The sequence below is a fragment of the Drosophila gunungcola genome, chromosome 3R (assembly GCF_025200985.1).
Source record: "Drosophila gunungcola strain Sukarami chromosome 3R, Dgunungcola_SK_2, whole genome shotgun sequence".
NCBI lineage: Eukaryota > Metazoa > Arthropoda > Insecta > Diptera > Drosophilidae > Drosophila > Drosophila gunungcola.
In genome coordinates, this window is record NC_069139.1 from 29,314,939 (window position 1) to 29,340,935 (window position 25,997).

At 40.8% G+C, this 25,997-nt stretch overlaps 2 protein-coding genes across 7 annotated transcripts in view; one reads left to right on the forward strand and one right to left on the reverse strand.

Annotated features, from left to right (window-relative positions):
* LOC128252667 (zinc finger protein rotund) overlaps positions 1-25,997 on the reverse strand; it is a 48,395-nt gene that overhangs the window by 21,729 nt on the left and 669 nt on the right. For 3 of the 6 annotated variants that reach the window (XM_052980595.1, XM_052980596.1, XM_052980606.1), the window contains exons 2-7: positions 24,891-25,510; positions 15,724-16,257; positions 8,651-8,752; positions 7,409-7,448; positions 5,391-5,441; positions 4,437-4,717 (exon numbers count right to left, since the gene is read on the reverse strand). In XM_052980595.1, the coding sequence (XP_052836555.1) occupies positions 4,437-4,717; positions 5,391-5,441; positions 7,409-7,448; positions 8,651-8,752; positions 15,724-16,257; positions 24,891-25,352 (1,470 nt within the window). In that variant the 5' untranslated portion in view covers positions 25,353-25,510. Of the gene's footprint in view, positions 1-4,436; positions 4,718-5,390; positions 5,442-7,408; positions 7,449-8,650; positions 8,753-15,723; positions 16,258-16,910; positions 18,431-20,000; positions 20,164-24,890; positions 25,511-25,997 lie in introns of those variants that run through there. The other 3 variants (XM_052980598.1, XM_052980599.1, XM_052980597.1) reach the window with 3 other exon arrangements.
* LOC128251710 (uncharacterized) lies at positions 19,005-20,391 on the forward strand. The gene is given in 4 exon segments (XM_052978818.1): positions 19,005-19,030; positions 20,043-20,105; positions 20,107-20,315; positions 20,318-20,391. Coding segments are annotated over 4 exon segments (372 nt in total).

The window sequence follows — 25,997 nt, forward strand, 5'->3', positions numbered from 1 at the left end:
GCAGAGCGGCGACGCATTTGCTACGCGCTTCTGTTGCTAACCGCTAAAACGGCAAATGGGCTGGCAATTGTTGCAGTGGTCGCCCGTTAACGTTAACCAAATGCTAATGCCAAAGGCCACAGAACGCACACTCGCACACCCGCACACTCGCACACTCAGAGGGGCAGTTCGCACCAATACCGTGACAGGAGGGGGCGAAAAAATGCACAATAAATAGGCAAAACAAAAATAAAAATAGTTTACATAATTCATGTATTATATCGGATCAAATTTTAATGCCGCCGCCGCCGCATGTGTGCGTGTGCGGAAAACATTGCCTACTTGGGGGCGCGAGTTAAAAATGTTTAACAAATGGCATGACTGCAATGTATGTGAGTGTGCGTGGCGTGTGTGTGTGTGTGTGCGTGTGCATGTGCGCCTGCATAATTCGCATGCAGTTTTTGCTTTTTTAAGACTTTTTAGCCTATTTTTATTGTTAATTAAATGAGGGGAATAACAGACACAGTCCAGCGATGTTGAGCATGTAAGTGTGCGCGCTTCATGTGTTTGTGTTTGTGCTTGTGTTTGTGTTTGTTTTGATGTGCGCAACAAATTTTTGCAATTTTTCTATTTTTGTCGGCAGTTTTTTACCCGCTCGGGCATTTTCCGCTCGTTGTTCGCATGTAATTCACTAATTGATAGTGTGAGCGTGTCCCGACCCGCCACGCCCACCGCCCCCCGCTGACCGCTTGTGTAATTGTGTTAGTGCCTGCCCACACATGAGCACACACAAAGTTGAAAGCGCAGCAAAGAAGAATGGAAAAAAGTGAATGCAAATGTCAAATAAAACTAAAAAAATCGCTCTTAAAAATAGTAGAAGCGTATTATGCGTGGGGAGGTGGAAAAAAAAAACCGCTCACCAATACTCGCACAGCGTGGTGCTAATAATAACATAGGGTAAAAATCGCAGCTCACTTTTATGCTTATTTCAGTTATTTCTGCACTTTTTTGCCGCTTTGCTAGGCGTGTTCTATAATTTTATGTAAGCTTTGTGACGGCCGCCCCAAACAAGTGGGCGCGGCATGTGGTCCATAAAAGGTTAAATTTTATGCTTTTTTCCCAGTGTTTTTGCGAACAAGACAAATATTTTGTTGAAGTGAAAAAACTTCAAAAAATACATGTCCGTGATTAATTTTGTTTTTAAAGGATTTCAATTACAACACGGACTTTTCTTGGGAAAGCAAATATTTGCGTTGAGATTGGAATGTTATTTTTGTAGTGGTATAAAGGCTCAAAAGAATGCCGGGAATGCAGTGGCAAATTATTGAATAATGCTTAAAATATTATTTTTAGTCAAAGGTATTTTAATGCTTTCTCTGAATTGGCTAAAGCATTTATACATTTTACATCAATTTCATCAGGTCTGTATTCAATCATCGTTCTTATTTACTTATTTTTAAAATATTTTAAAAATAATGTGTATTTTTCATTTCTGCTCCGTGGAAAAAGCGAATGGAGCTCCTGACATGCGCCCCAAAATGGTGAACATAATTTTTGGTCAGCTGAAAAAAAACCGGTTGGAAATAGCACTGCCGTGCCCCCATCCCCAAATCCCCCCATCTCCCCGCCCTAAAAAAAGGATGCAAAGAAAGTGGCAGAGCAGAGCACACTAACATGATAGGCTGGCCGAAACATCCACACACTCTCACACACGAAAAATGTGGCCAGTTCCAGCTCAAAAGGTACGAAAAAATGGGAAATGGGAGCTGCTGCAGGACTTTTCGCACGTACATACGAAAGTGCCAAGTGTAGTAATTCCAATTGAAGCTGGGCAGGGCAACAACAAACCGACTGCCAAAGTCCAGTTGCAGGAGCTGCAGGATCGCCAAAAAAAAAAAAAAATGGAAAGTGTGGGTAATTAAAAAAGTAGCAGCAGCCGCTTTTGAGCGTAGAAACGCACTAATTTTCAGTAGTGCAGCTTCCACTCCCACACACACACACACACACACACGCGTACAGGGAGAATGTACATGCATGTGCCAAAGTGAAATACAAAATTGACACACTCACACAGGAAAAAGCGCACACACACGCACGTAGGGAGGCAAGAAAAAACGGAGAGTGTAGCATACTCTTAGGCATGCTGCTATTTCACTTTGTCCCGCACAAATGAACACCTCCGCCCCCTATTGCCACCCCTTAATCACCCCACTTTCGGTGGGTGTGTGCCTGCCTGCACCGCTCATCAGTGCTGCAAATGTTGTTAGACCCGCACCGCAATTTGTGGGCATTGTGGGTGTGGCATATCTGCCGGACACATCATTCGTCCAAAAATGTTCGCTGTCAATGCCGCTGTTCTTGCAGAACCAAACAAAAATTAACAAAAATAGTTTACTTAACATAGATGTTGGTTCACGGGAATGTTGCTCTCTCGTTGACTGCTTGAAAAAACAAGTTATTTTGTCCAGAGGGTTTTGATGCTCTAAGGTTTTAGTTTGAGGTGTTAATAATAATAATACAACTTGCTTATATGTATATCGGCAATACCAAAGATGTAGGGTATGTTTAGGAGCATTTTCAGGTTAACATCATCTTTTTTTGCTGAAGATATCTTAGTATATATTTGGCCAAAAAGCATAAGTCTCACGCATATCGGTAGCCCATAAGGACTCTCCTTTGACAGCTGGCACCTGCCCCGGTTCTGGCCACAAAAAACCGTTAAAAACAATAAGCTCAATTAGCAGCAATCATCGCTTACCGTGGGCACTGCATAATTGACATTTTACGAGCAACTGCAGCTGTTGGCTGAGGGCTTTTGGGCCTGGCTTCCAGCCACGGCTTGAGTGTCATGGCAAGTGCGTGGGGAGCCGCGAATAAATGTGAGAAACGAGGCAACATGATACGACGGGGCTTAAGCACACTTGGAAAAACATTGTCTTCATTTGGCACCCGAAACCGATTGCACAAGAGGGGTACAATATTGTCTTTGTACATTGCCATTCAAAAACCATTACACTTATCAATTTAATATAACTAGATTAGGCAAAGATATATCAGTTATTATGAACACTGCTCGGATTATTAGTAAAAGCATATACTGATAGTTTTATTCTATTGACAGTTGAAGTTTATATACCCTTGTAGCTATTACAAAAATTAAATTAATTCTATAAGACGACTATAAAATTCGTTGGAATCAAAAGTATAAGCCCGATTTTACAAACTTAGTGGCTTATTAGTCACTCCGTATCTCCGTGAATTTTTCCATAAAATTTTATTTTCTAAGTCGTGCATTTCCTTTTCAACAAAAGACTACAACAAGAAAGGAAGCAAACTTCGGCAAGCCGAAGTTCATATACCCTTGCAGCTATTTCAAAAACTAAATACTCTTGAAAACGTTAAAATTTTGCGTGTATGTTTAAAAACATTGAAGCTATTATGATTTGCAGCTTAATTTTGATTTCCGATTTTGTTGAAATTTAAACCGTAATTCTGAAATATTTAACCATTACTATATGTCGAAGAACTAAAAAAAAAATTGAAAAACACCAAAGTTATAATTTTTTTTTATTTATTTTTCCGATTGTTCCTATGGGAGCTATATGCTATAGTCGTCTGATTTTGATGAAATTTAAACCGTAATTCTGAAATATTTAACTATTACTATATCTCGAAGAACTAAACATACACACAAAATTTTAACGGTTTCAAGAGTATTTAGTTTTTGAAATAGCTGCAAGGTCATATGAACTTCGGCTTGCCGAAGTTTGCTTCCTTTCTTGTTTTTTATTTATTTTTCCGATTGTTCCTATGGGAGCTATATGCTATAGTCGTCCGATCCGGCTCGTTCCGACTTATATACTACCTGCAATAGAAAGACCACTTTTGGGAAAGTTTCATGCAGATAGCTTTAAAACTGAGAGACTAGTTTGCGTAGAAACGGACGGACAGACTGACAGACGGACGGACAGACGGACAAAAAAAACCAAGAGGGAACGCAATAGTCGAGTAACTAGACTATTTGATACAAGTTACTTAGCTTGTCATTTTCAAAATAAATATGCCCCCAGAAAACAATCGGGTTTTAGGTGTCTCCATGCTTTCAACAAATAACTGGTACTTATTACTTTTTAAAATCGAATGATATAACAACCTTTTAATAAATAAAAATCTTAATAACACAATCTTTTTTTCCTCAGTGACATGGAAATCCGACACTTTTGTCGAGCTTAATCAACTGGAAAATTGTAAACAAAAGCCGATGCCTTGCCGGGCCCTCACGGGGCTTCGAATCCAATTGGACTCGATCCCCCATCGTCACGCAATCTTTCGGTCAACTGGTTCATGCAGCACCATGGGCATCGGCATAATTTAACAGTGGCCACCCTCAGCCTTGAGTTTCAGCGCCAGCGGCAGCCAGAAGGAATAAAAATCGAAACAGTCGCAGACGCACTCACCTGGGGGCACATTTTGCACTGATACTTGCGTCCGCTGCCGCCGCCCGCGGCATGTCCGCCGGCCCCCGATGCAACACCGCCGGGTCCGCCCATTTTGCTGGCATTGATCGGCTGGGGCACCACCAGCAGGGCCGCCGAGGCAGCTGCCACCGCCTGGTTGTGATGGTGGGCGGCGGCGGCGGCGTGGTGCGAGCTGGCGCCCAGGCTGGAGCTGCCACCCACGGAGCCACCACCGCCGCCTCCGCCACCGATGCCGTTGGATGCACCCAGACCCAGGCCACCTGCAACAGGAAGAAAGGCGAAAGGGTCAAGAATCGGATGTAGTAGTTAAATAATTTTATAAAATAAATAAATAATTAATATAAAATTATATTAGATACTTATTTGTTAAATACTTTTTATGATAAATAACAATGAAAAACAAAAACAGGCCAAGAAACTTAAACTGGAAAGAGTTTTCGATTAAATGGATTCGGACATTATATTGAGAAAGTATGTAAATGTTTCCGGCACAGGCATTTAGCCTAGTGTTAAAATTTGACATGGCTTTAAGGATTCGGCCCATTCATTTGATGTTTTGTCTGATCTTTGCTTAAATGGATTTTATTAATTGGATTGATTGTACATACAATTAACTTGGCAATTGAGCTGTTTGGCAAACAAACCTGATTTTTAAAAATAAGAACAAAAGAAATCAGTAAGGGGCTTATGTTTAATGTTCTTGACTCGAAGTTGTTAAAAGTCTGAGGAGATTTGCCGACAGTAATGAATATGTAAAGACGTTTTGTTGGTTTCGATCTTTTAGAAATGTAAAGTGTTTGTTCTTGCTAAAATTGTTTATTTTACTCAAGCAAAATATTGTTTTTTAACTTTGAATTTAAACACCCGTGTTTGTAAGTAAAATAAATAAATAAATTGCTGAAGTGCAGTGAGTCATCTCACCCATCAACTCACCTTGTCCAGTAACCGCATGGTGCTCCAGACGATTGTCATCCAGAAAGTGACCTGCAAAGGCAATTGAGTTGTTGCATTTAGTTGCTGTGTGTCAGCGATGTGGCGCCACGGCTAGGAGCGGCAGTGGTATTAGTGCTGCCCCACGGTTGTCCATCAGGTTCTGGTCCAGTTGAAGTTGCCGCCGCCGACGTTCACTCACGTTGGCCATGTCGCCACCTGACCACCTGACCACCTGACCACCGGACCAGCTCCTGGCTGCCTGCTCTTTTTTCTAATTAAACTGAGACATTAGTTGGCCCCGCTGATTGCCGCTGGGAAATCGGCCGAGGAGTTATGAGAAAATAGTTTCGCATTGCTCGGGCTCTAGATTTTTTCTGTGGCCCATTTGCGTGCAAAAATTGTGTGAATCCGTTAATGAGTTTGTCTGCGCGGCTGGCCGGTCGTAAAGGGTTGCCCAGGATTTCGGGGTAATCATCAAGTTATGAACACTAAGCACAATAAGCGCTTCTGAACTGAAATTCCTCCGTAAGTCGGCTAAGCCGAACGAACCGCACCAACCCAACCCGAGTTGCTCGGTTTCTGGGCGCCCCGCAGCTATGTCAAAAACATTTCTCTAATAAAGCATTTGCAGATAATTGCTGGCCCCGTCCCTCGCTATTTCTGTGTTAATTACAAGAGAGCTGGAGAGCTGAAGTGCTGGCGCCAGCGAAAAGTTTAGCTAATGAACAGTGGCAACTGCGAGTGGCTTTCCAGCGGCATTTCAAATGGCGGACCGGCAATATGAGCCGGGGACACCAGTAAAAGTTGCCTTATTGTTAATTTGTACAAGCAGGGTATCCGATCCGAGTACATCTACATCGGAGCTAACAATGTGGACGATCGCTATCGCAACAAAGGCAGCAGCATCAGCAGCGGCATCAGCAGCAGCATCAGCAGCAGCATCGGCAGCAGCAGCAACAACAACCTTATTGGCCAATTGCCTAGCGTTGACATTATCGGCCAACGATCATTGCCGCCAACGTCAACGCCAACAAGCTCTGGGGGTCCAGGTGAAGCCAGTCGGCTGGAGTTGCTACTGCAACTGCAACTGCTACTGCTACTGCTACTCCAAATGGGAGCGTGTTGCTGTCAATGTTGCTAGTTGGTGGTTGTTGCTGCAGCAGCAACAATGCTGCTTCCATCGAGGCCCAGCTAAAATGTTGTTTGCATTTTAGGAATTTATGTAAACATCTTGTAGGCATCCTGCGACTGCTGTTTCTGTTGCGGCTGTTAAAGGTCAATTTTTCGACTTATTTTAAAGCACTGAGAAAAACTATAGCACACTAATCTGCAACATTTGGTTTTTGGTTAGTATAATTAAGTTATTGACGACAAAAAGAAGTAATAAAATATATGTATATTTGAAAGAAACACTCGAAAAGCTTTAAGATTCGAAAATCGTAAAAATGATGCACTTGTTTATTAACCGATTTCTTATAAGTTTTAAAGTCTGAGATATTTACGGCCATTAACGTACAGTAGCTCACATCAGCTAATCAACATCAAAGAAAAGTAAACTTCAAATTATTGTGTAGTATTATAGATATGAACACAGTTTAAAATTACGAATTTTTTAGTTATATACTTAAAATACAACAAAGGTGTTTGATTTTGTGTCTCTTATTTGTTCCACTAATGGTAGTAGAAAACCGAAATCTTCGAGTCGATAGCTAAATTGTTTTCTGTGAGGCACTCCGTGGGAGTATGGGACCGGAGCACATTGTCTTGCCGGCTTTTGTTCGGCGGCCCGCACGCGTTTTCCAATTTAGCTTTAGCATTCTTCTCCGAGTGAGTTTAGATCGGTATCTGGGAGATCTGCGGTTCGCGCGCCGCGATCTGAATCTTGGAAGTTCGTGATTATCGGTCGGGTTGTTTTTGTGAGCAATTAATTAACAAGAGCATTGTTGTCAGTCAGGTTCTGGGTAGGTCAAGTGATCTGGAGGCTGGTTGGGATAGGTCCGGGCAACCGGCTGACTCACCTTTCTGCAGACTGTTGTGGTGGTGATCGTTCATTTTGGCCTGAAAGGAAAAGAACACACGGGTGGGCATTAGGATAGCTCGCCTCTAATCGGCCGCAGAAGCAGGCGTGGCGCAAAAGCCAACAGCAATTCGGTTAATTCGATTCGTAATTGCCGCTTCTAATCTGGCCAATCCCTGATAATTGCTTGTTGTCTCATATCAATTCATAATTATTCCACACGCGCTTAATTAACCTCATCAACTTAACATTATTATCAAATATTCATTCGCCAGTGTGCAACTGTGACCCCGCATCAAATGGCCGTACAACAATTTGCGCGCGCTGTCAAAATATTTAAACAAATTTTCTAATGACTCCCAGCCCAGCAAATCGCACTACAGTGTGCAGTGAAAAAGCGAATCCAATTTGCCCCGGGAAAGTCACAAATAACAAATGTTTTCGCCAGCTGTCAGAGCGAGTCAAAGCTAAACAAGCGATAAATGAATTGAAAAACACATCGAATGCGTGACAAAACCAACGGCCCAGACACATCGAGTCTCCTGTCGGCGAATATAAATAAAAATTCTAACCGCCGGCCAGCGAGAGTGATGGATGAAAAAATGTTCAAAATGTGAAAAATAAGGAAAATAAGTGTCTAAAAAATGCCACCGCTTTCGATTACATGTAAATGCCGAATGTGGGTTAAACTCCTTCGGCCAGACATGAACTGACCTAGGACGACACCGCCGTCATCGATGCGATGCGATGCGATGCGATGCCAGCAAAATGGAAATCGAATAAAATAAACTCCGTGCGCCGTCAAAAAATAAATGCCAGCCGGCTTTTTTCTAAACAATTTCCATATGCTTAGCTCGGGCGGGAAACCCCGAAATGCAACAAGAAGTATAGATATACAAACAAATATTGCAACGGCGAAACAAAAGCAAAATCTGGTCTGGCTTTGGCCAGACACACTGGGCTATGAAAGTAAATAAGCGTGATGGGTGGTTAGATGGGTGGTTAGTTGGGTGGTTAGATGGGTGGTTGGATGGGTGTTTGGATGGGTGGATAGATATGGATGGGTGGTGCTGGCAGCGGGGAGCAAAACAAATCCAAAGCTATGGCGGCACGCGAGCTTAGAATTTGTTTTTGTTTCGCCCCCCGTTTCGCGAGCCATAAAGTTATGCCAGTTTGTTTTAGCATCGTTTGGATACGGATCTATAGATAAACATGCTATGGCGGCGTTTAGCGGGCCACTTACCTCGTACTCCTGCTTCAGGGACATCGGATGATGCTCGCTGGCATGCTGATGACTGCGCGGCGTTGGCGGCCAAAGATTGTAATCGCTTATGTCTTTGGCATGCTGTGGTTGTTGGTTGTTGGTTGTTGGTTTTGGGGTTTGTATGTGTTTATGGCCGGCGTTTTGTTGGTCAATTAGCCGCGAAATGGCACATGAAATAGAAAAGGTAGATCGAATGTTAGTGGCCCGTTTCTCGAATTTCAAAACTTTTAATGGATAGTTGCATGTCCATTTTATAAGACAACCATCATTTAAGTCAACATCTTGGATACCAGAGGACATTGAGGAACCGTTTGCGAACGAATTGGTGAAAAATATAACTAACCAACAAGAAAGGCAGCTAAACCAAAACGTATTATTCGATTCGTATCAACGACTATATATGCGTATTCAAAATCAAATCTATAGGAGCGCTTCTATAGTTTTGTTTTTGAAACTCAAAAAGCTATTTCAAATAGTACGCAATATCCTTTGGAGTCTTTTTTTCTCTTACTTTTCTATTTTTTTCCCATTTTGGCAAACATACTACATCATAAGATACAGTTGGTACATTTACATAAAACTAAAACCGAGATTCTCAAATTGTAAGTAATTATATATTTTAGTGCAATATTATATTGATCCCAAAACAGCTATAAGATATGGACTCTATATTCATGTATAATGTACTATTTGCAACATACAAAAGAATTTTCGGATAGATAGCTTTGAACGGAGACCATAGTTTGCATATATACATAAAGGCAAAAATGACTTGGCTGATGATCCTGATCAAGAAGATATATACAAAAACTGCTGAAAGAAGAAACTCGAGCTGAACAGACTTTGAATTATTTGTACCATTATTTAAACTGTATATTATCATTAAATCTAGTTTAACTTCAAAATACGTCGAGTTCGACAACTTTGAGTATCTTAGAAATTCGATTTTACTTAATATAGTCATATAAACAACCTTTTTACCGAAATCTCCAAGTGTTCTAATATTTATACAATTTAAAATATACCGACCATTATTAAAATTATCTTTTTAGTATTTAATTTTAAACATATCAGCACTAAATGTTTAACGATTCCTTAAATTTAAATACATTGACAGTTTTAAGGTGGGATTGCCATGCCAACTACATTTATGTTTTCTGTGCTTGTGGATTTTTATTTCATCTCGTAATTTCTATATTCTTGGTGAAAAAAACGTATTCAAAGTGCAAAATATGTAATCCCGCTAAATTTAAATTCTCCTGAATGTATTCACTTTATTTACCCAAGATGGCTGTCCTTAACTATTTGTGACCAATATATTTAAAGAGTACATAGCTAATGTTTTAGAAGTTGCAATTTAAAATTGTTTATAATCAATTTCATTATTAAACAAATTATTGCCATCCGAATAAATTAAAGCAACTCATTCTCATGTTACCTTTATTAAGTGTAATGCATATTGAACATATTTCCAAATATTAAAATAAGCAAATATGTTTTCTATTGAATCTAAAAAAAAGTGTAAACAACTTTTTTGCACGTCACATATTTGATTAATTTTAAAATTTTACTAGCATAACGTTTATTGTTTTTAATAAAACAAAACCGTTTTTTATTAACAAAAATGGTATGCAACAAAGGTATTTGACGAAACAAGTGTCAATTGAATTACAAAACGATTTTATTTTTATTAAGAACTAAATAGTTAAAGTATTACAAAATATTTATGGAACACAGCCCTCAATTCATTTGATTTCCCCCTAATCAATTGTAACAAGATCTTCAAAAAAAAAAAGCCTAAAAAAGGGCCTTTATGAACTGGAAACCGCCAAGAAGAGTCGCATAAAAAGAGGTGGCCAGCGGCTCGAAATACTAATACAAATAAATGTGAGTGTCAATTGAAATAGAAAACCGCGCTGCACACAATCGAGGTGTCAAAGCGACGGCGACGGCGACGGCGATGGCGCTGGCGATGGTGAACGCCGACGAGAGCGACAAAAGTGCGGCGGCTTTTGGTGTTGGCCCAACGCAAAAACGCAAAATCGCAAAAAATCGGAGCAAAACAAAGCAGGCCAAAACACAGCTAAAAAAGCGTTGCATAGCGCAAGGGGAGTTGTCCACTGTGTGATAGGCCCACATATGCGAGTGTGCGAGTGTGCGTGGGTGCGTTTGTGTGCGCGTGTGGGTGTGTGGGTGTGTGGCTGTGTGGGTGTGAACCGCTGAGCGTTAGCCTTGTTGTTTTAGTTGGTTTTGTGGAAGTGGAAGTGGAAGTGGAAGTGAACGTCTCTCTCTCTCTAGTTAGTAGGTGGACTAAAAAGGGAAATAAAAGCGGAAAAAGCGCAGGGACAGACAGACACACGCACAGACGCAGCTGCTGATGAAGATGACCAGAGCCATGGACATGGCTGTGGACATGGACGTGGACGTGGACGTGGACGTGGACGGAAGTGCTCTCTAACCAACAGGCCAGCGCCAAATACAAGTACAGCAACAACGGGCGAACGGAAGGCGTCGCTTGGCCCACTCCCATTTTCCATTTCCGCCGAGTTCGGTTTGCAGCACGCAGCAAAAATGGACAGGAGTAAAAAAGAAAGACATTTGCGAAACGCAAAAAATGGCACAGCGCAGCAGCAGCTTTCTCTTTCTCCTGCGCTGTCTCGCTCTGGAGCTCCAAAAAAAAGGAGAGTTTCTAGAGGAAAAAAATCAAAACAAATTTTTTTAACCCCTTCGCCGGGCAGCTGGCAGCGACGTCGACGTCGAGTGCGGTGCGGTGCGGTGGGTGGGCAGATTGGGTGGCTTAGCCGCCTCTATGCAGCGTTAAAAAGTGCAAAAAATTAGGCGGAATACGTTGAAACATTTTTTTCCCTTTGCAATTGCACGTCCTGACCATCCGACAGGACTCGAAAGGACCCCGAGCCCAGCCCAGAGTGTGTTTTGCACAATGTAGCAACCTTTGCCGGGGGTTTTGGTCCGGTCTGTTCCTCCGACCCATCCTCGCAAGACGGTCCACTCCAGTACACTCCGTTGGTGCCCCTGCACCTTGGCTTAGCACGCCGCTCCTGCTACTGCTCCTGCCCTCTTTTACCGCGTGCATTTCATTTCATTTCATTTTTATTTTATTTCCTTCGGCCTCACATCTTTTTAGTCATGTTGCCACTGTCTGCTTCTATTGATTTTTTTCGCATTTAGTCAAAAAGAAAAAATAAACTAAATATTTCGGTTTTTTTCGTGTTCAAATGTTTGACCATCCGCACTTCTGTACCATCTCGTGTGATGCCCTTCAGGAAGGCTAAGACTGTCCTGCGATGCAGCAAGGATATTTCTTTTCATAAGCCTAATAAGTAAAATGTTTGCCTAATTAGCAATGGACATGTTAAAAAAGGTTTATTCATGTTTAATGTAGAGTTTCAGTGTAAGTTTCAATTTAAAAATATACATCTTATTTTATTTACTTTCAAAACATCTGGCATAAAGTCGAAAAAGAGATACTGCAGATAATGTGAGCAAATATATACACTAAAAAAAAATCCGTCCTAGGACCAAGTAGAAACGGTCTTGACCTTAGAACGATTTTGTTCTTAAAGTTTTAAAAACGTTTGTGTTTTAGCGAACGCCAATCAAGTGCAAACCGAACTCAAATCTGAACCAATCGCGAAAATGGTAAAGTTCAATTCAAGATTAAAGACAATACAGCAGTATTGTTCTGAAATTAACATTTTAATTTAACAATTTATTTTTATATTGCATATTGGATTGAGAACAGCTCATAGAAGATATATGAACGATATGTACTTATGAAATCTTTTATTTTAGGTATTAGATAACATATTTGAAAGTAGTATTTAAGTTCTTGAATACAGAAAATGACGAAAATGCTTTAAATACTTTTTTTCTATAGTTTGAAATAGCATAAAAACATGTTGAAAGACCTAAAATTTCAAGAATCGAAATTAAAACCATTATCAAAAATTTCTAATCATTTTGCAAGGGAATTCAGGTCTTCGCCTATCCGTCAGTAACCCTTAGCGGCTGCTTAGGTTTCTTTTTTTGTCGCCAAAGTGCAGCGGCGGGGTCCGAGGTTAGAATAGGTTGTCGCCGGTTCTTCTTGATTTTGTTGGTACACAAAAATTGTGTCCAACTTTGTTGCAATTACTTTAAAAAACTGAAGTTGCTTGTGGTTTTGGCGGTTCTCCCTTCCGCCCTTTATTTTTTCGCTCTGGGGTCCAACTCCGATCCCACTTCGACGTGCCGTGACTGGCCCCATTAGTCAGATTTGGCCTCGGATACAGAATCGGACTCAATTGCGTTGGAGGTGGAGTCGAAGGTGGAAAGCGGCGGTTTGATTCGCTTCGCATTTCAGTTTTCACTTTTTCGTTAACGGTTTTTTGCTCTAATTGAAGCCATAGTATTAATTGCAAAGCTTTGTTTTGCAACGTGTCATGGTCAGTGGTTTCCTTCATGCGGCAGACAGGCCCGGAATGAATTTAAAGGATATATAATTCATTCCCGACTAACTAATCTACTCTAGTCTGGGGCTCTGGCGGCAACTAAGTGCAAAATTAATTAATGAGCTTCTTTACTAACTTTGCACTGCCTGAGCGGCTAACTAATTTCGCTAATGCAAGTGACAACAGCAGCAAAAAATGCCATGATTGCTGACGCAGCGAGTTGGTACAGGGTGGGGGATGGAGGGAAGTCATTGTTCAACTTTAAAAATTAATTAACTACGAATATCCTTTAAGAATCATGCGGGTGTAGCAAAGTTTTAAATGGGTTTCGCCAGCACTCGCTAACGAGTCCATTGAATGGAGATTCGGGACTGGGTGGCTGGGTGGCTGGGTGGTTGCAAGGTGAACCTTTCTGCCTGGACACGTCGTCGTCCTTGGAGACAATCACTCTCCATTCAAAACAATAATTTCGCCGCTCCTTAAAAAAATTGTTGGCAAACTCGCTCAAGCTCAATGAAAGGCAAAGGGAAAACAAAGAAAGCCGAAGCAAAAAAAGGGGAGGGTGGAAAGCAAGACCAACAAAACAATGTTTAACGCGTCGCGCAAAGAAAAACTTGTTTACATCTTGAAAAACGTACAAAAAACGCAAAGAAAAAATCGGACGATTTTTTTACACTCCGTGGCACGCGAGCAGAGAGCAAAGCGTTTTGCCGGAAACTCGCAGAAGGAGCAGCGGGCAAAAACAAAACAAAAAAGGTAAAAAACAGCAGGGAAGGGGAAGCTCAAAAGGACTTTTTTCAGCGTCGCGTCTGCTTGGAAAATGGAAAGGGCTTGGGTTTCGGGATCAGACGCCGAGGGGTATGAGTTGGCCGAAACAGTTGTTGGCCTGAAGTTTTGCCCAGTGAAAGTGCAGGCGGGGAGGGGGTTGAGGTGTCCCCACATCTCAGTCTATAAGCTGGAATTGAAAAGGGGTTGCTGGGAGGGCACTGGGAATGAGTTCTTTAACTGAAGACTTGACCTGAAGCAGGACCAAAGGGTTAAGGTCGTCAAGTTTTAAGCAGTTTTTCCCAGGTACTGGACAATTCCCTGCGATTTCAATGCACAAAGACTTGAAATGGTGATAAATCTCAGAAATATATATAATTAGACTGCAATCCAATTAAGGCCCCCGTTTAATTTTTACAGTCAGCTATCACTCATTTAATTCACTTAGCTGGGCAAGTTTGCTTGCATATTAATTATGGCTCAGCTTCATTGCTTTGGGACCACTATCATCTAGCACCCGACTGCAGTGTCAAGTAGAAAAGTTTTCCGAGCTCGACTTTTCCCCGCTTCCAGCTGCGTCTCACTTGCTTTATCTCTGAAAACTTAGTCCATCAAGAGGAAAACTGCAAGACAAACTTCAGCGACGAGCCGGAAGTTAGTACACTGGCACAAATCAGTTTTCTTTGAAATTGTAGACACAAACGCTACACATAAAGGAAAAGTGTTTGATATTACTTGAGTCGTTCGTCACTAATACTTACATGAAAATTCTAGTTATGCCTACGCAGCGAAAGTTTATTTTAAAATTTGTTTGTACAAAAATCGATTTACCGGCGGATTGTTGAGTCTGTCAGCATGCTCTTTGTTTTAATGATTTCATTAAATATCGTACATTAATTCTTTTACATAAGACTATCGTCACTACAGAACCAACTTATTTGTTCAGCCTCTTTAAATGTTCTGCGTGTAATTTAGATTAAAGATGTCAGGCCTCGAAAGGCAATATATAATACCTGCCACTCGATAATAGAATAAGCTGCCTCAGGATTTAAAATACATATCGCAAAAGCAAAGAAATTTAGTTCTGTGCATTAATTTAAAATAATCATCATTGTAGCACAAGGATAAAAGTAAAGTTAAATTAAAAACACAAGAAAACCTATCCATTCAACATGTATAGGAAAGTTGAATATTGATTGGTTCTATTCCAAGTAAAATAAGCTATCGATTGAAACATAAAGATGTCCTAAAATCAGTTGAAAAACGTTATTTACACCTTAAAAAAAGTTTATTTAAATTTTCTGATTCAGCGAGTACACCACTGGATAATAAAGGTATACTCTCTGAAAGATTTTGTGGATTTAGATTGGAAACTACCGGAGGAATGCTCGTTTTAAATTGGTTAACAAAGTAACGGGTATCTAATAGTTGGGGCACCCACTTCTTCTTTTCTTTTCTTTTCTTTTATTTTAAATTTATAATAAATTATAGTTTAATGTAATCTAAACTTCAATATTTACTTTAAAATAAAATTGCGTTGGCTTCCTTTCTCTTTTTTAAACAGGTTACCTTAACAAATTTATATAGTTAGCTATATTTATTTGTCGTAAACAAAATATTGTCTTTACTTGTCACATCGGTGACACTCGGAGATGTATGCTAAGGGTCAATGTCTCTATATTTATGCGTGCAGCTAAGAGAATTCCATGCCGAGGCATAATATCAATCTTTGTATATACCAACACTTAAAACTTAAACAGACAAGTGAAACACGCCCCCGGCATTTAGCCTACCCCTGCCCGTGCCCCTGCCCCGTGGATCTGAGTCCGTGGTACTCACGTCAACGTTGCCGTTCCACATGTAGTGCATGCCCACGGCGCCCGTGGGATCGTGGTGCGTCTGGCCGGTCATGTGCTCGGCCATCACGGCGCTCATCCAGTGGACCAGGCCCTGGGTGGGGTTCTGGCCCTGGACGCCGCCGATCGGCATGTTGGCAGCGGCGGCGGCGGCGGCAGCGGCGGCCACGGCAGCGGCCGTGGGGTTCGAGCTGGCGGTCTGAGCCGCACTGGGATCGGGGTTGTGGGTGGGGCCGGGGGGCGGATTCGAGCTGGAGCTCTCCTGACTTTTGCACGTGGCGGCTGTGACCGCGTCCGCTTCTGTTGGTGGTGACTTTACGGAGCTGCCAAAGTTTGGACGCGCCTGTGATGCGGGTTGGGCTTGATTCAAATTAATTGCGGACACTGAAGTCGCTTGGGTGGCGGTGGCTTCGCTGGGCGGAGTGGGTGGAGTTGCTGGGTGGTGGTTGTTGTTGCTGACAACCTCGTTGTTGTTGCTGCTGGACCAGGAGTAGCCGTTGTTGTTGCTGTGCGGCTTCTGCAATGAAAAATGGTTTGTTGCTGCTTGAAATGGGGTTTCGTCAAACAATTTAAAAATGTTGTTGGTTAATGTACTGGGCATGAAAAAGGAAATGGGGTTTTAATGACAGTCATATAGCGTATTGCCAGACCATCTATATTCTTAGATATTAGAGAAATTTGATGAGTTTATCTTTCACACAACATACTTCATATACATTGTCAATAAACTACTAATTCTTATACAATTTTACAATTTGGCTAAAACGTAGATATCTATCTAAATATATATATTTGTTTTATATTAATTATATACTTACTAATTAAAAATATAAGTTTCAGAGCTTAATTCAATATCATTGATGGAACCACTTAGATACTAACTAATTTAAATATATGTTTCAGAGCTTAATTACTATTCAAATATCCACCATATCATTGATGGAACCACTTAATTTCATGTGAAAATTACGTTTTAATTGTAGGGCAAACAATCTAATTTGAGGGTTGCTTCATCTACATAGCGAACTTAAGTTACACATGAAGTGAGCGTAGACACAGGAAAGCCTTGTTTTATTTGTACTTATCTGCATCCCAAAATAATCAAAATTAAGCCCCTTGAAATCCCATTTATGACCCCCCATTTACTTCCACCCATTTTCCCATACTAACATGCCGTGTTGGGTGTTTTCCGTTCTCTGGGGGTCTCTGCTCCTCATGTCCTTCGTTTTCCAGGGTCTCCTGATCCGGCTCTTCTAACTCCGTCTTCACCTGACCATCGCCACTCTCCGCCACACAAGCGGCCGTGGGTGGATGCGAACGACCCGAGGATGGGGACAAACTCGGGGCCGGACTGGGGCAGGCCATTCCGGCGTGGAACTTGTGCTGCTGCTGCTGCTGTTGCTGCTGCTGAAGAACGGCGCTGGCGAAGAGGCTTTTGTAGAATTCGGCGGGCATGAGGAAGGGTGAGGGGGCAGCAGGGCCGGGGGTGAAGCTGCCCCGCCTCAGCTGATCCTTCAGCATGTCCATATCCGGATGGCTGTATTTGCCAATGAGTTCGTGCATGACAACCAACCCGTTGGAGCCCAGATGTAGGCAACGCTCGACAATTTCACTTTCGAGCGGGGAACACCCCCGCTTACAGCAATTTATCTAACTGAAGCGCAGTTTGTTTGATTTTCCGCTTACACACATTGAAAAAACAGCACGCAAACGAACAAAAAGTTGGCAACCAAGTTGGGTCGTTTTATTTGGGCTTAACTTTTATTTCATTTTAGATGGCGGGGGCGGAGTGCACTTCACCAACTTTTTCCGCTTCGCCCCTTTTTTTAGGTGCTCACCAAATTGAAACAAATAGAAATGATTTGCCACCAGAAACTTGCCAGCGACGACCTTGAAAAAGTTTCACTGGCTGTCAGTTTCCCATTTTTTATGAGTGGTTTGTGGTTATCCTCGTGATGGACATGTGTAGGAATTCGCTTTTACTTGAATATGTTGCCCAATATGTTTTTTTGGCTTATGTTTTGCATATTGTTTAGTAAACACTCTTTCGATGCTTGTCGCTCTTTGCCTCTGCGTTTTGATTTATTTGCTCAGCTGGCCTCTTTTGTTTACTCTTCATGTATGATTGTTTCATTTTGTGGCTGGCGCTTAGGTTTTATTTTTGGTTGGCTGCGATTTCAACTTCGTGGGTGAGTAGAGTGTAAAGTTAGTCGTCGAGTGCTGCTATGTTATGTATTCTTTATTATTTTGAATTGGTGTTTTTAACCATTTCGTTTTTATTGATTTAATGATTATTTGGCTTAATAAATATTTTAGTTGTTTGTTTAAATTACTTAGCAGGTTATATTTTATTTGTTAAAATTGGAATAAATGTATTACTTATATATTTTGTTTGCACTGGGTGATAGGAACTATGCGTTACAATTGTGATTCAGATTTTCTCTAAGTTGACATGGTTTAATCCTTTCGTTTTTGCACTTTTGTGGAGGAACTTTAGTCGTGGTCTTCTTTACTTTTTATTTTGCACTTTTGATAAGGAACTTTATATAAGGTTTGCATTTTTTTTTGGCACTGCGAGGTGAGGCCTTGGCATTGCACAGCACCACGTATACGCCCCGTTGAACGCTGTTGATATCACGTATACGCCACTTAAAGTCGCAGCTAACCACTTTCCGGACCATCGTTTGGGGCTGATAAGAGAGGATTTGAGTGTGAGTGTTTGCTAGTCGGTCTCCTGGGCGTGTTTGTGTGGGTTTCCGCCCGTCCGCCTGTCCGGCTGTCTTGTGTGTGTCCGTGGGTCCGTGAGTTGGGAGTCCGGGAGTCCGGGAGTCCGTCTACGTCTCCGTCCGTCAGCGAGCGTGGGATAACCTGCTACAACTGAGAAGACCAACTGGAAGCCAAAGTGCAGCAGCTCAAGGCAAAAGAAAATGGCGAGCGCGCGCGAATGCCTCATACAAACAAGCGCACACACTCACACACACACACACACACACACATAAGTAGAGGAATACGATGCATGTGTGCGTTAACTGAGACTCTTGTGTGTTGTGAATGTTTTGTTGCTCCTCGCAGCCTTCCTCCTGCTGGCGTTTCTGTTATTTCTGCCCTTTTTTATTTTATAATTCCCCCCTCTGCTCCCTTTTTATGTGCACACTGCCCGTTATAAGGACATACATTTGCAGTTTCAGCGCGCACTGCAGCATTTTCTTGTAAGAAAAGCGAAGAACGGGGGAAAAATAGAAAATAAAGCTGAATTTGCGCGACATGCGGAAGGGCGGAGGAGCCGGGCGGTGGGGCAGATTGATTTTCTTTTATACGGTTTGCTCATGTTTGTGATTTTTATTATTTTGATTTTTCTTCGCTTCTCCAAGCGGCGTTCGTGTGAGTGCAGCACATTCTCTAAGAGGTCCTGTGTGCCTGCCTTTCTCCAAAAAGCTGTGCTTGCCGTAGGCGTAGACAAGAATAACAGAGTTTTCTCCCACAACTGACGGGACTTGAAAGCGAGCCAGAGTCAAAGCGACCTACCAAAAATAGTTGATATGCTCTGCAAGGCCCTAAAAATGATTCACTTGGTTGCTACCATCCAATTGAGATCTCTGGACCTATGTTTATCCAAATCAATTTATGCTCATAACATTTATACTCAAAATTTTAATATTTGCTTATCAAAATCAGTTAAAACTATTTATAAATAGATCTACTTTGAAGGTGTTAGCTTTCATAAAAAATGTATTCAAACTAAAAAAATTCATATTTTCCTTTTGCTGGATGTGCAGATATGTTCTACCTGTAAGACGTTAAGTTGTAAATATGGATGTATATATTATGTGTCCTTCCATTTAAATGTCTACATTTCCCATCTAACATATTTTCCAAATATTAAGATCAAGGGAATTGTATATGAACCCAGAAAAGAATTTTATTACACTCATACATTTACATGTTTGAGCTTCATTTGTATGTGTAATTTTCTTGTATGTGCGAAAACCATTGTTTTCCTTTGCTTACTAGATAGGAACGTGCTTGCCACTCTTCTTATTATAAGAAAACAAGAAAAACATATGATTGGTATTGCTGAGTAGTGTCTTCCAATAGCCAAAAAATCTAATTAAGGAGGAAAAGATGTCGGTTCTGATCAAATATGGTATATCGATCTTTGATAAGCACCAACTGCCAAGTCGTCCTATCCATGTCCTAATGTCTGTCCGACCGTCCGGGATATTTAAATGATGCTATTTGGGATGAAAGTATGTCTTAAACCTTTCCACCCCCTAAAACCAGTCCGCGTTATCCTAATTGCAGTTTTTCAGCCCTGGCCTCGATGAGGCGCCATCTGGCGTGCGGTGGCCGCAGCTGTCGAACACGGATGCGGCACGGATGCGGATGCGGATGCGGATGTGGACACGGACGCGAGCGCGGCACCGCGACCAATAGATTTGGCCAAGCCCAAGCGAACTGAAGACAACGAGAGTTGCAGCCCGCCAAAGGCAACAAACCCCGGACCACATGCAACAGTCGCGGCTACTGCGACGCCGACTGCGACTGCGACTGAGACGCCGACCGCGGCAGAGGCAGCGCTGGCGGAAAAAGGAAAACAGACAGAGCGGAAGCGAGCTCCGGCGACTTATGGCCATGTTTGTTGTACGGGTAAGTAGCAGCAGGAGTTGTGGAAGAGCAGCAGCGAAATAGCGCGCGCGAAAAGGAAACTCAAGAAGTAGAGCTCGGAAAAGCAGCAGTAACAAACACGCACACTGCCACACACACACACACACACACACACACACACACACACACAGTCACAGTCACAAAGGGACATAAAAAAGCCAAGTAAAATTGTATTTTTTCTTGCACATGAAGCAAAAAACGCCAGCAAACTGAAAGAAATACATTGCAGGCGTCGAGCAAAAAACGAAATAATAACAAAAAGTTGTAAAAGAAAAGCGAAACCGTGTGATGTCCTGGCACAAGCACAAGCACACTCGTACTCACACACACACGCACACACACACACACACACACAGATGCGGGAGAAGGGAAATGCCGCGACGACACATCGAAGAAAGGATAAAAACATTCAGCGCTGCCCGCGTCGCCGCCGGCGTCGCTGCCTCCGCCGGCGTCGCTGCCCGGGAATAGCTGCAGATATGGCTCCTGCTACTGCTACTGCTACTGCTACTGCTGCTGCCGCTGCTCGACTCAGCGCCCTCCTGGCCCCGTTAACATTTCACGAGCGCCAATTTCTTTTCCTTCATTTTGTTTATATTATTTCCCTTTTTCTTACTATTTTTTCCGCAGCTGAAGCCCGTTGTTTTGTTTGTTGCCCCTTGCCGTGCAATTGCTCTGAATGTGTTTCTATTATCCGCTGCATTTTTTCCCCTTTAAATGGAGTTCTGTCTGCGAGGCAGGGAAAATCATTGAGGAATACTCCCAAGTCGAAACCAGATCAAGGTAATTCCACAAATGGAACGGAAATTAAAGCACTTGCTTGGAATGAATTCAGGAAGGTTAGGAGAAGAATAAGTCATAGAAAATCTTGGAGTCTTCAATATTCTGTGCTTAACTTTAAAACTAAAAGTGATGACGCCAGATAAAGTTGAATCTTATTAAACTGAGAAGCATTATACATCGATTTAGCGATAAAAATCAAAATTCACCCTTTACATTAATAAAAAAAGAGAAAAACCTGATCCTTTCTTAAAGTCTTTAAGGGGTGTCCCTTCTAAAATCAGTTCAATTCGTTGAAATACAAACTTGTAGTTTTTCTTTTAAAACTAAAATTTTACCCATTAAATGATTGTGATTTAATTTATTTTGTTTTTAAAAACGCGTCTTTTTGTGGCCGTGCAAATAATAAACTGTTAAGCTTGTTGTTTTGCCAAAGTATTTTCTTGACCATACTACACTGCCGTTGTAGATCTCTTCTGTTGATTTCAAAACTATATTAAGATTACTTTCTTGCAACGCTCTTCTAAGCCGATTTGGTTTAAAGAAGTATGAGGGACGAGCATCAAGACCCCCTGGCAGTAAGGAAAAAAGGACATAACGCTTTCCGAGTGCAGTAGTTGCACTTGCAGCGCAGCCGGCGTCGCAGTCGGCGTTGCGCGGCAGCGCGTCGGCGGACGGAGACCCAAACTAAATCCTGTCCCAGAGCATATGTTTTTATGTTCATGTGCTGGCTGCTTTCTTGTTTTCTTTTAGGTTCAAGCATTTTCAGCTGCCCTTTGCTGACAGTCCACACACACACACACACACATACACATACACATAGTTGTTGCGTGTACATATTTGGATGTGTTTGGCGGTGTGGGTGAAATGTCCTGATAAGCGTAAGAAACGTGCGTCCATTTTGCATTGCCATCAGCAGAAGAAAACTATATTATAAGCTGAGAAGAAAAGTAAGCAATAAATGGTTTCAGGCTGGATAATTGAAATGTATGCCATGGAAAACGGTGCGGATAGGAAACGCATTGATACTAAAATATTTCGGATCATAACTGTGAGACTTTTTAAATTAAAACATAAGAATATTGGCATTTTCTACATAAAATCTATTATAAATCATATAATTTGCCAACAAATAGCAAAAGTGTATAACATTTTTAGCTAGTAAACAATTAAGGTTTTTAGACTTGCATTTTTTTTTAAATAAAAAAACATGTAAATAGTAATACAAATAGAAATATTATTTACAAAATGAAATCTTATAAAATTCACTAGTTCTCTTCTCAAGTATTAAACTCTACAGGTGGAAAGCTGCTTCTCACAGTTCTAGTCCTTTGAATTGCACCTGTTGATTGGCTTTAATTCTGCTCAGCCACTTGAAGCCTTCAAGTCAATTGCCATTAGTCTGCGAAAAGCTTTGAAAGCCAGGCAATTATGGCTTATCCTGTGCTCGAACCAAGCTGGCAAAAAGAATCCTTTGACTCTTTAGAAAAAGCCAAGCTGGAGCTTGAGCACTTTCCCCCAAAAAACACTCGAAAGCACCAGCTCTCTTCCTTCGGGGTGCTCTCGCTCTTCCTCTAGCTTTCCCCCAAAAGAGAGCGCGGGTGCTCTTTCACGCGCTCTTCGAGTTGGGGGCGTGTTTGTTTTCGTGTTTTTTGCCAGCCTGCCACTTGTGTACCTCGGTTTTTTGCCCTGCTTGGCTTTTAAGTGTTATTGGATGATTTTATGGAAATTGATTCGGAGCACGCCCTCTTTTCGGTAGTGGGAGAGGGGGGAAAACAAGTGCAGCAGCTGCTCCAATGAGGATGGCAACCAATAATTTAACATAATAACATTATCCATACACTGTAATAAACAGTCAGCATTGGTAATAAACAGTCGAAAGTTGTAGTCTCAGTAACCAGCACTGAAATTTTATGACGTATTCTTGTTCAGCAATAGGTAAATCAAACATTTGTGTTTTAATGACCCCAAATGAATCTAGCATAAAAAAGATTAATAGTTTTCATTTGAGTGATAACACTAATAACCATCAAAAATGAGCAACTTAAAGATATAAAACGAAACTTTTTGATTATCCTTAAACCACAAATATTAATTTAAATATTTGACGGCTCTTTTAAGGTAAACCCTTGAACGTTAAGGCTTAAAGTAAGCATAAAAGGAACATTCGTTGCCAGATAACAGATTTTGTACAAGGGCTTATAGTTCGAATGGTCCAAATACAAATGAATGATTAAAAAGCCTCAGATGTGTCAAAAAATTGGTTATCTCAGTTTATGCAAGAATGTTGAACAACTAAGATATTTGATATTCAATCTTTTTTTAACTCCCCTCAAAAAAGGTTTTTAAGGTTTTTTAAGTTAGTTAAAAGCACCACTTTACAGAGAAGAATGAATGATGAAGAAATTATATAAACGTAATGTTGTCTTCTTTTTGATTATATTCCCACCAAATATTTAATCCATTTAATAATTATCTTTTATATTAGAAAAACTAAAATACCGAACCTGGCACCAGATCCAATATTTGTATTGTTGCAAAATTTTGTAAGATAATCGGACTAAGTTAAATAAACGTTTAATATGACTTAGGGTTACATGAAAAATAATTAATAAAATAAATAATTTTTGGTCATTGACAAATTGAGTCAAAAAATTCGACTCATTAGTAAATGGATTTTGTCTATTTAAATTTGTAAGCCACTGTAATTGACATAAGGATAGAACATTTTAAAATTGCGTTTATACTGTGTTGCAAGGTGTTTTTATATAGCATTCTTTATTTTTAAATTTTACAAAATAGAAATAAAATATTCTAAAACTAATAAGTGCCCAGCTTGATCTAACGTTATAATGGGGCAGAAAAAATTAAAGAAAATTACAAAATGATCAAAATCGAACCAAAGTCAGATTTGCAGTTGGGTTCACAGCCCTGATTTATATATACCTTCAAAAAATTGGTTCTAAAGTAGATATTTTATATTGATATATAATCAAAAAATTCTTTTCGAAAGTTTGAGTTCTTTTACTAAAAAGTTGTCTTCCTGATTCGGGAAAAAAGGAAGAAAAAATTTAACTTTGGGGTTATTTAATTTTTTTGGTTAGTTCTTCGAGATATAGTAATTAATTATTATTTCGGTTTATTACTGATAAATTTTTTTTTAAGCGAACAACTACACCATATTTATCATAAGAACAATCGGAAAATAAAAAATTTATGTAAACAAAATTGTAACTTGTCTGTTTTTAAATTTTTTTCTTTTATTTTTGGTTATAGTTCAGAACTACGCTCTTAACTTTATTCAAACCGGAAAACGATATAATATAGCTGTCATATATAAAATAAATAAAATAAAATAAGTTAGGAATGTTTTAATGTCCATTGGTACATTGCGTAAACAAGAGTTGCAAAAATATTAAAAAATATAAATTAAATTAAATTTGATCTGACAATTAGCACAACTGTCATTTTCATTTATAATATATGAAACAAAAACACCTCTTAACGAGGTAAAAAGTCGTGACGATCGCACCCACAACACATAAAATAACTGATATCAAATTTTGTGACGAAAAATGAGTAAGCACTCGACTATATAAATAGACTTTTTTAAATGTTTCAATTCGGACCGCTTTATCCGGGTATTTTGCCTACACAGCCATTTTTTATTTCAGCGTGACCTCGATTTTCTCGCCGTGTACTCACCCGAAACGTGTGCTCCACGGGGCAGTCCAGGCTCAGCGCGTAGTCCTCTACGACGGCTCCCAGGGAAGAGGGCTCGCCGAAGACCTGCTCGATCTTGATGGGCGGACTGGGCAGGAGGGGCGTGGCGCTGGATCCTCCGACGGTGGTGGAGGAGGCGGCAGCGGCGGCAAAGGAGCCCTCGACGATTACTGGCGACCCCTGGCCGCCGGCCTGGCAAACGGGAACCGAAAGTGGAACTGGAACTGGAACTGGAAGTGGACCGTTGCAGGGCGTTGGCGGGGCCGGGCAGGGAGTGGGCGTGGCCGGGCCCTGGACATGGCCATCGTGGTAGGGTGTCACAACAAACGAGGGGTACGAGCGGAACTGGTGGTAGTCACTGTGGCCGAGCGAGCTGTTGTGCGGATTCGAGTGAGGATGATGCGCCAACTGAGGTCCCTTGTACCAGGTACCATGCATAATCATTTAAGCACCTTCGAGTGACGGTCCGGCGAAGCGTTTTTTTTTAATTAAATTCCACTCGGGGGCTCAAGAAAATCTATTTCACTGATCAGTTAATTATTGCTGATATTGTTTTCTTTGAAAGATTTAATCACTTTTTAATGTAGATTAGCATTGGGCGACTGACAAGGAAAGTTAATTGGGTAATCATGTGTAATCAATTTATTTCTATTGCAATCAATGTATTTAAAAACTTTGAAGTGTACTAAATCCACAAACAATATTGTACCTTGCCAAATTATAAAGTTGACTACACTTTTTAGAAAACTGTGATCACTAATTTAGCAAAATTATTTCTCAGTTTACAATTTTTAATGGCGCTCGGGATATGTAATTAATAGGTTGTTTTTGACTGACTTAAATTGGTAAGCCATTTCAAAAATGATACAAAACTCCCAAACTGTTAAAAGCGTTAATCATGTTTTAGTTGAAAGTTCGTATTGGGTGATTAGATAAATAAATTTAAAATGTTAAAAAATATTATTTATATGTTTATTAAATGACTTTTGCATTCAGAATAGTTAAAAAAGCAAACAATAGACAGGTAAAAAATAGGATTTTATTGAGTCTTCATTATTATATTATCATGTATCTTATCAGGTGGTTAAA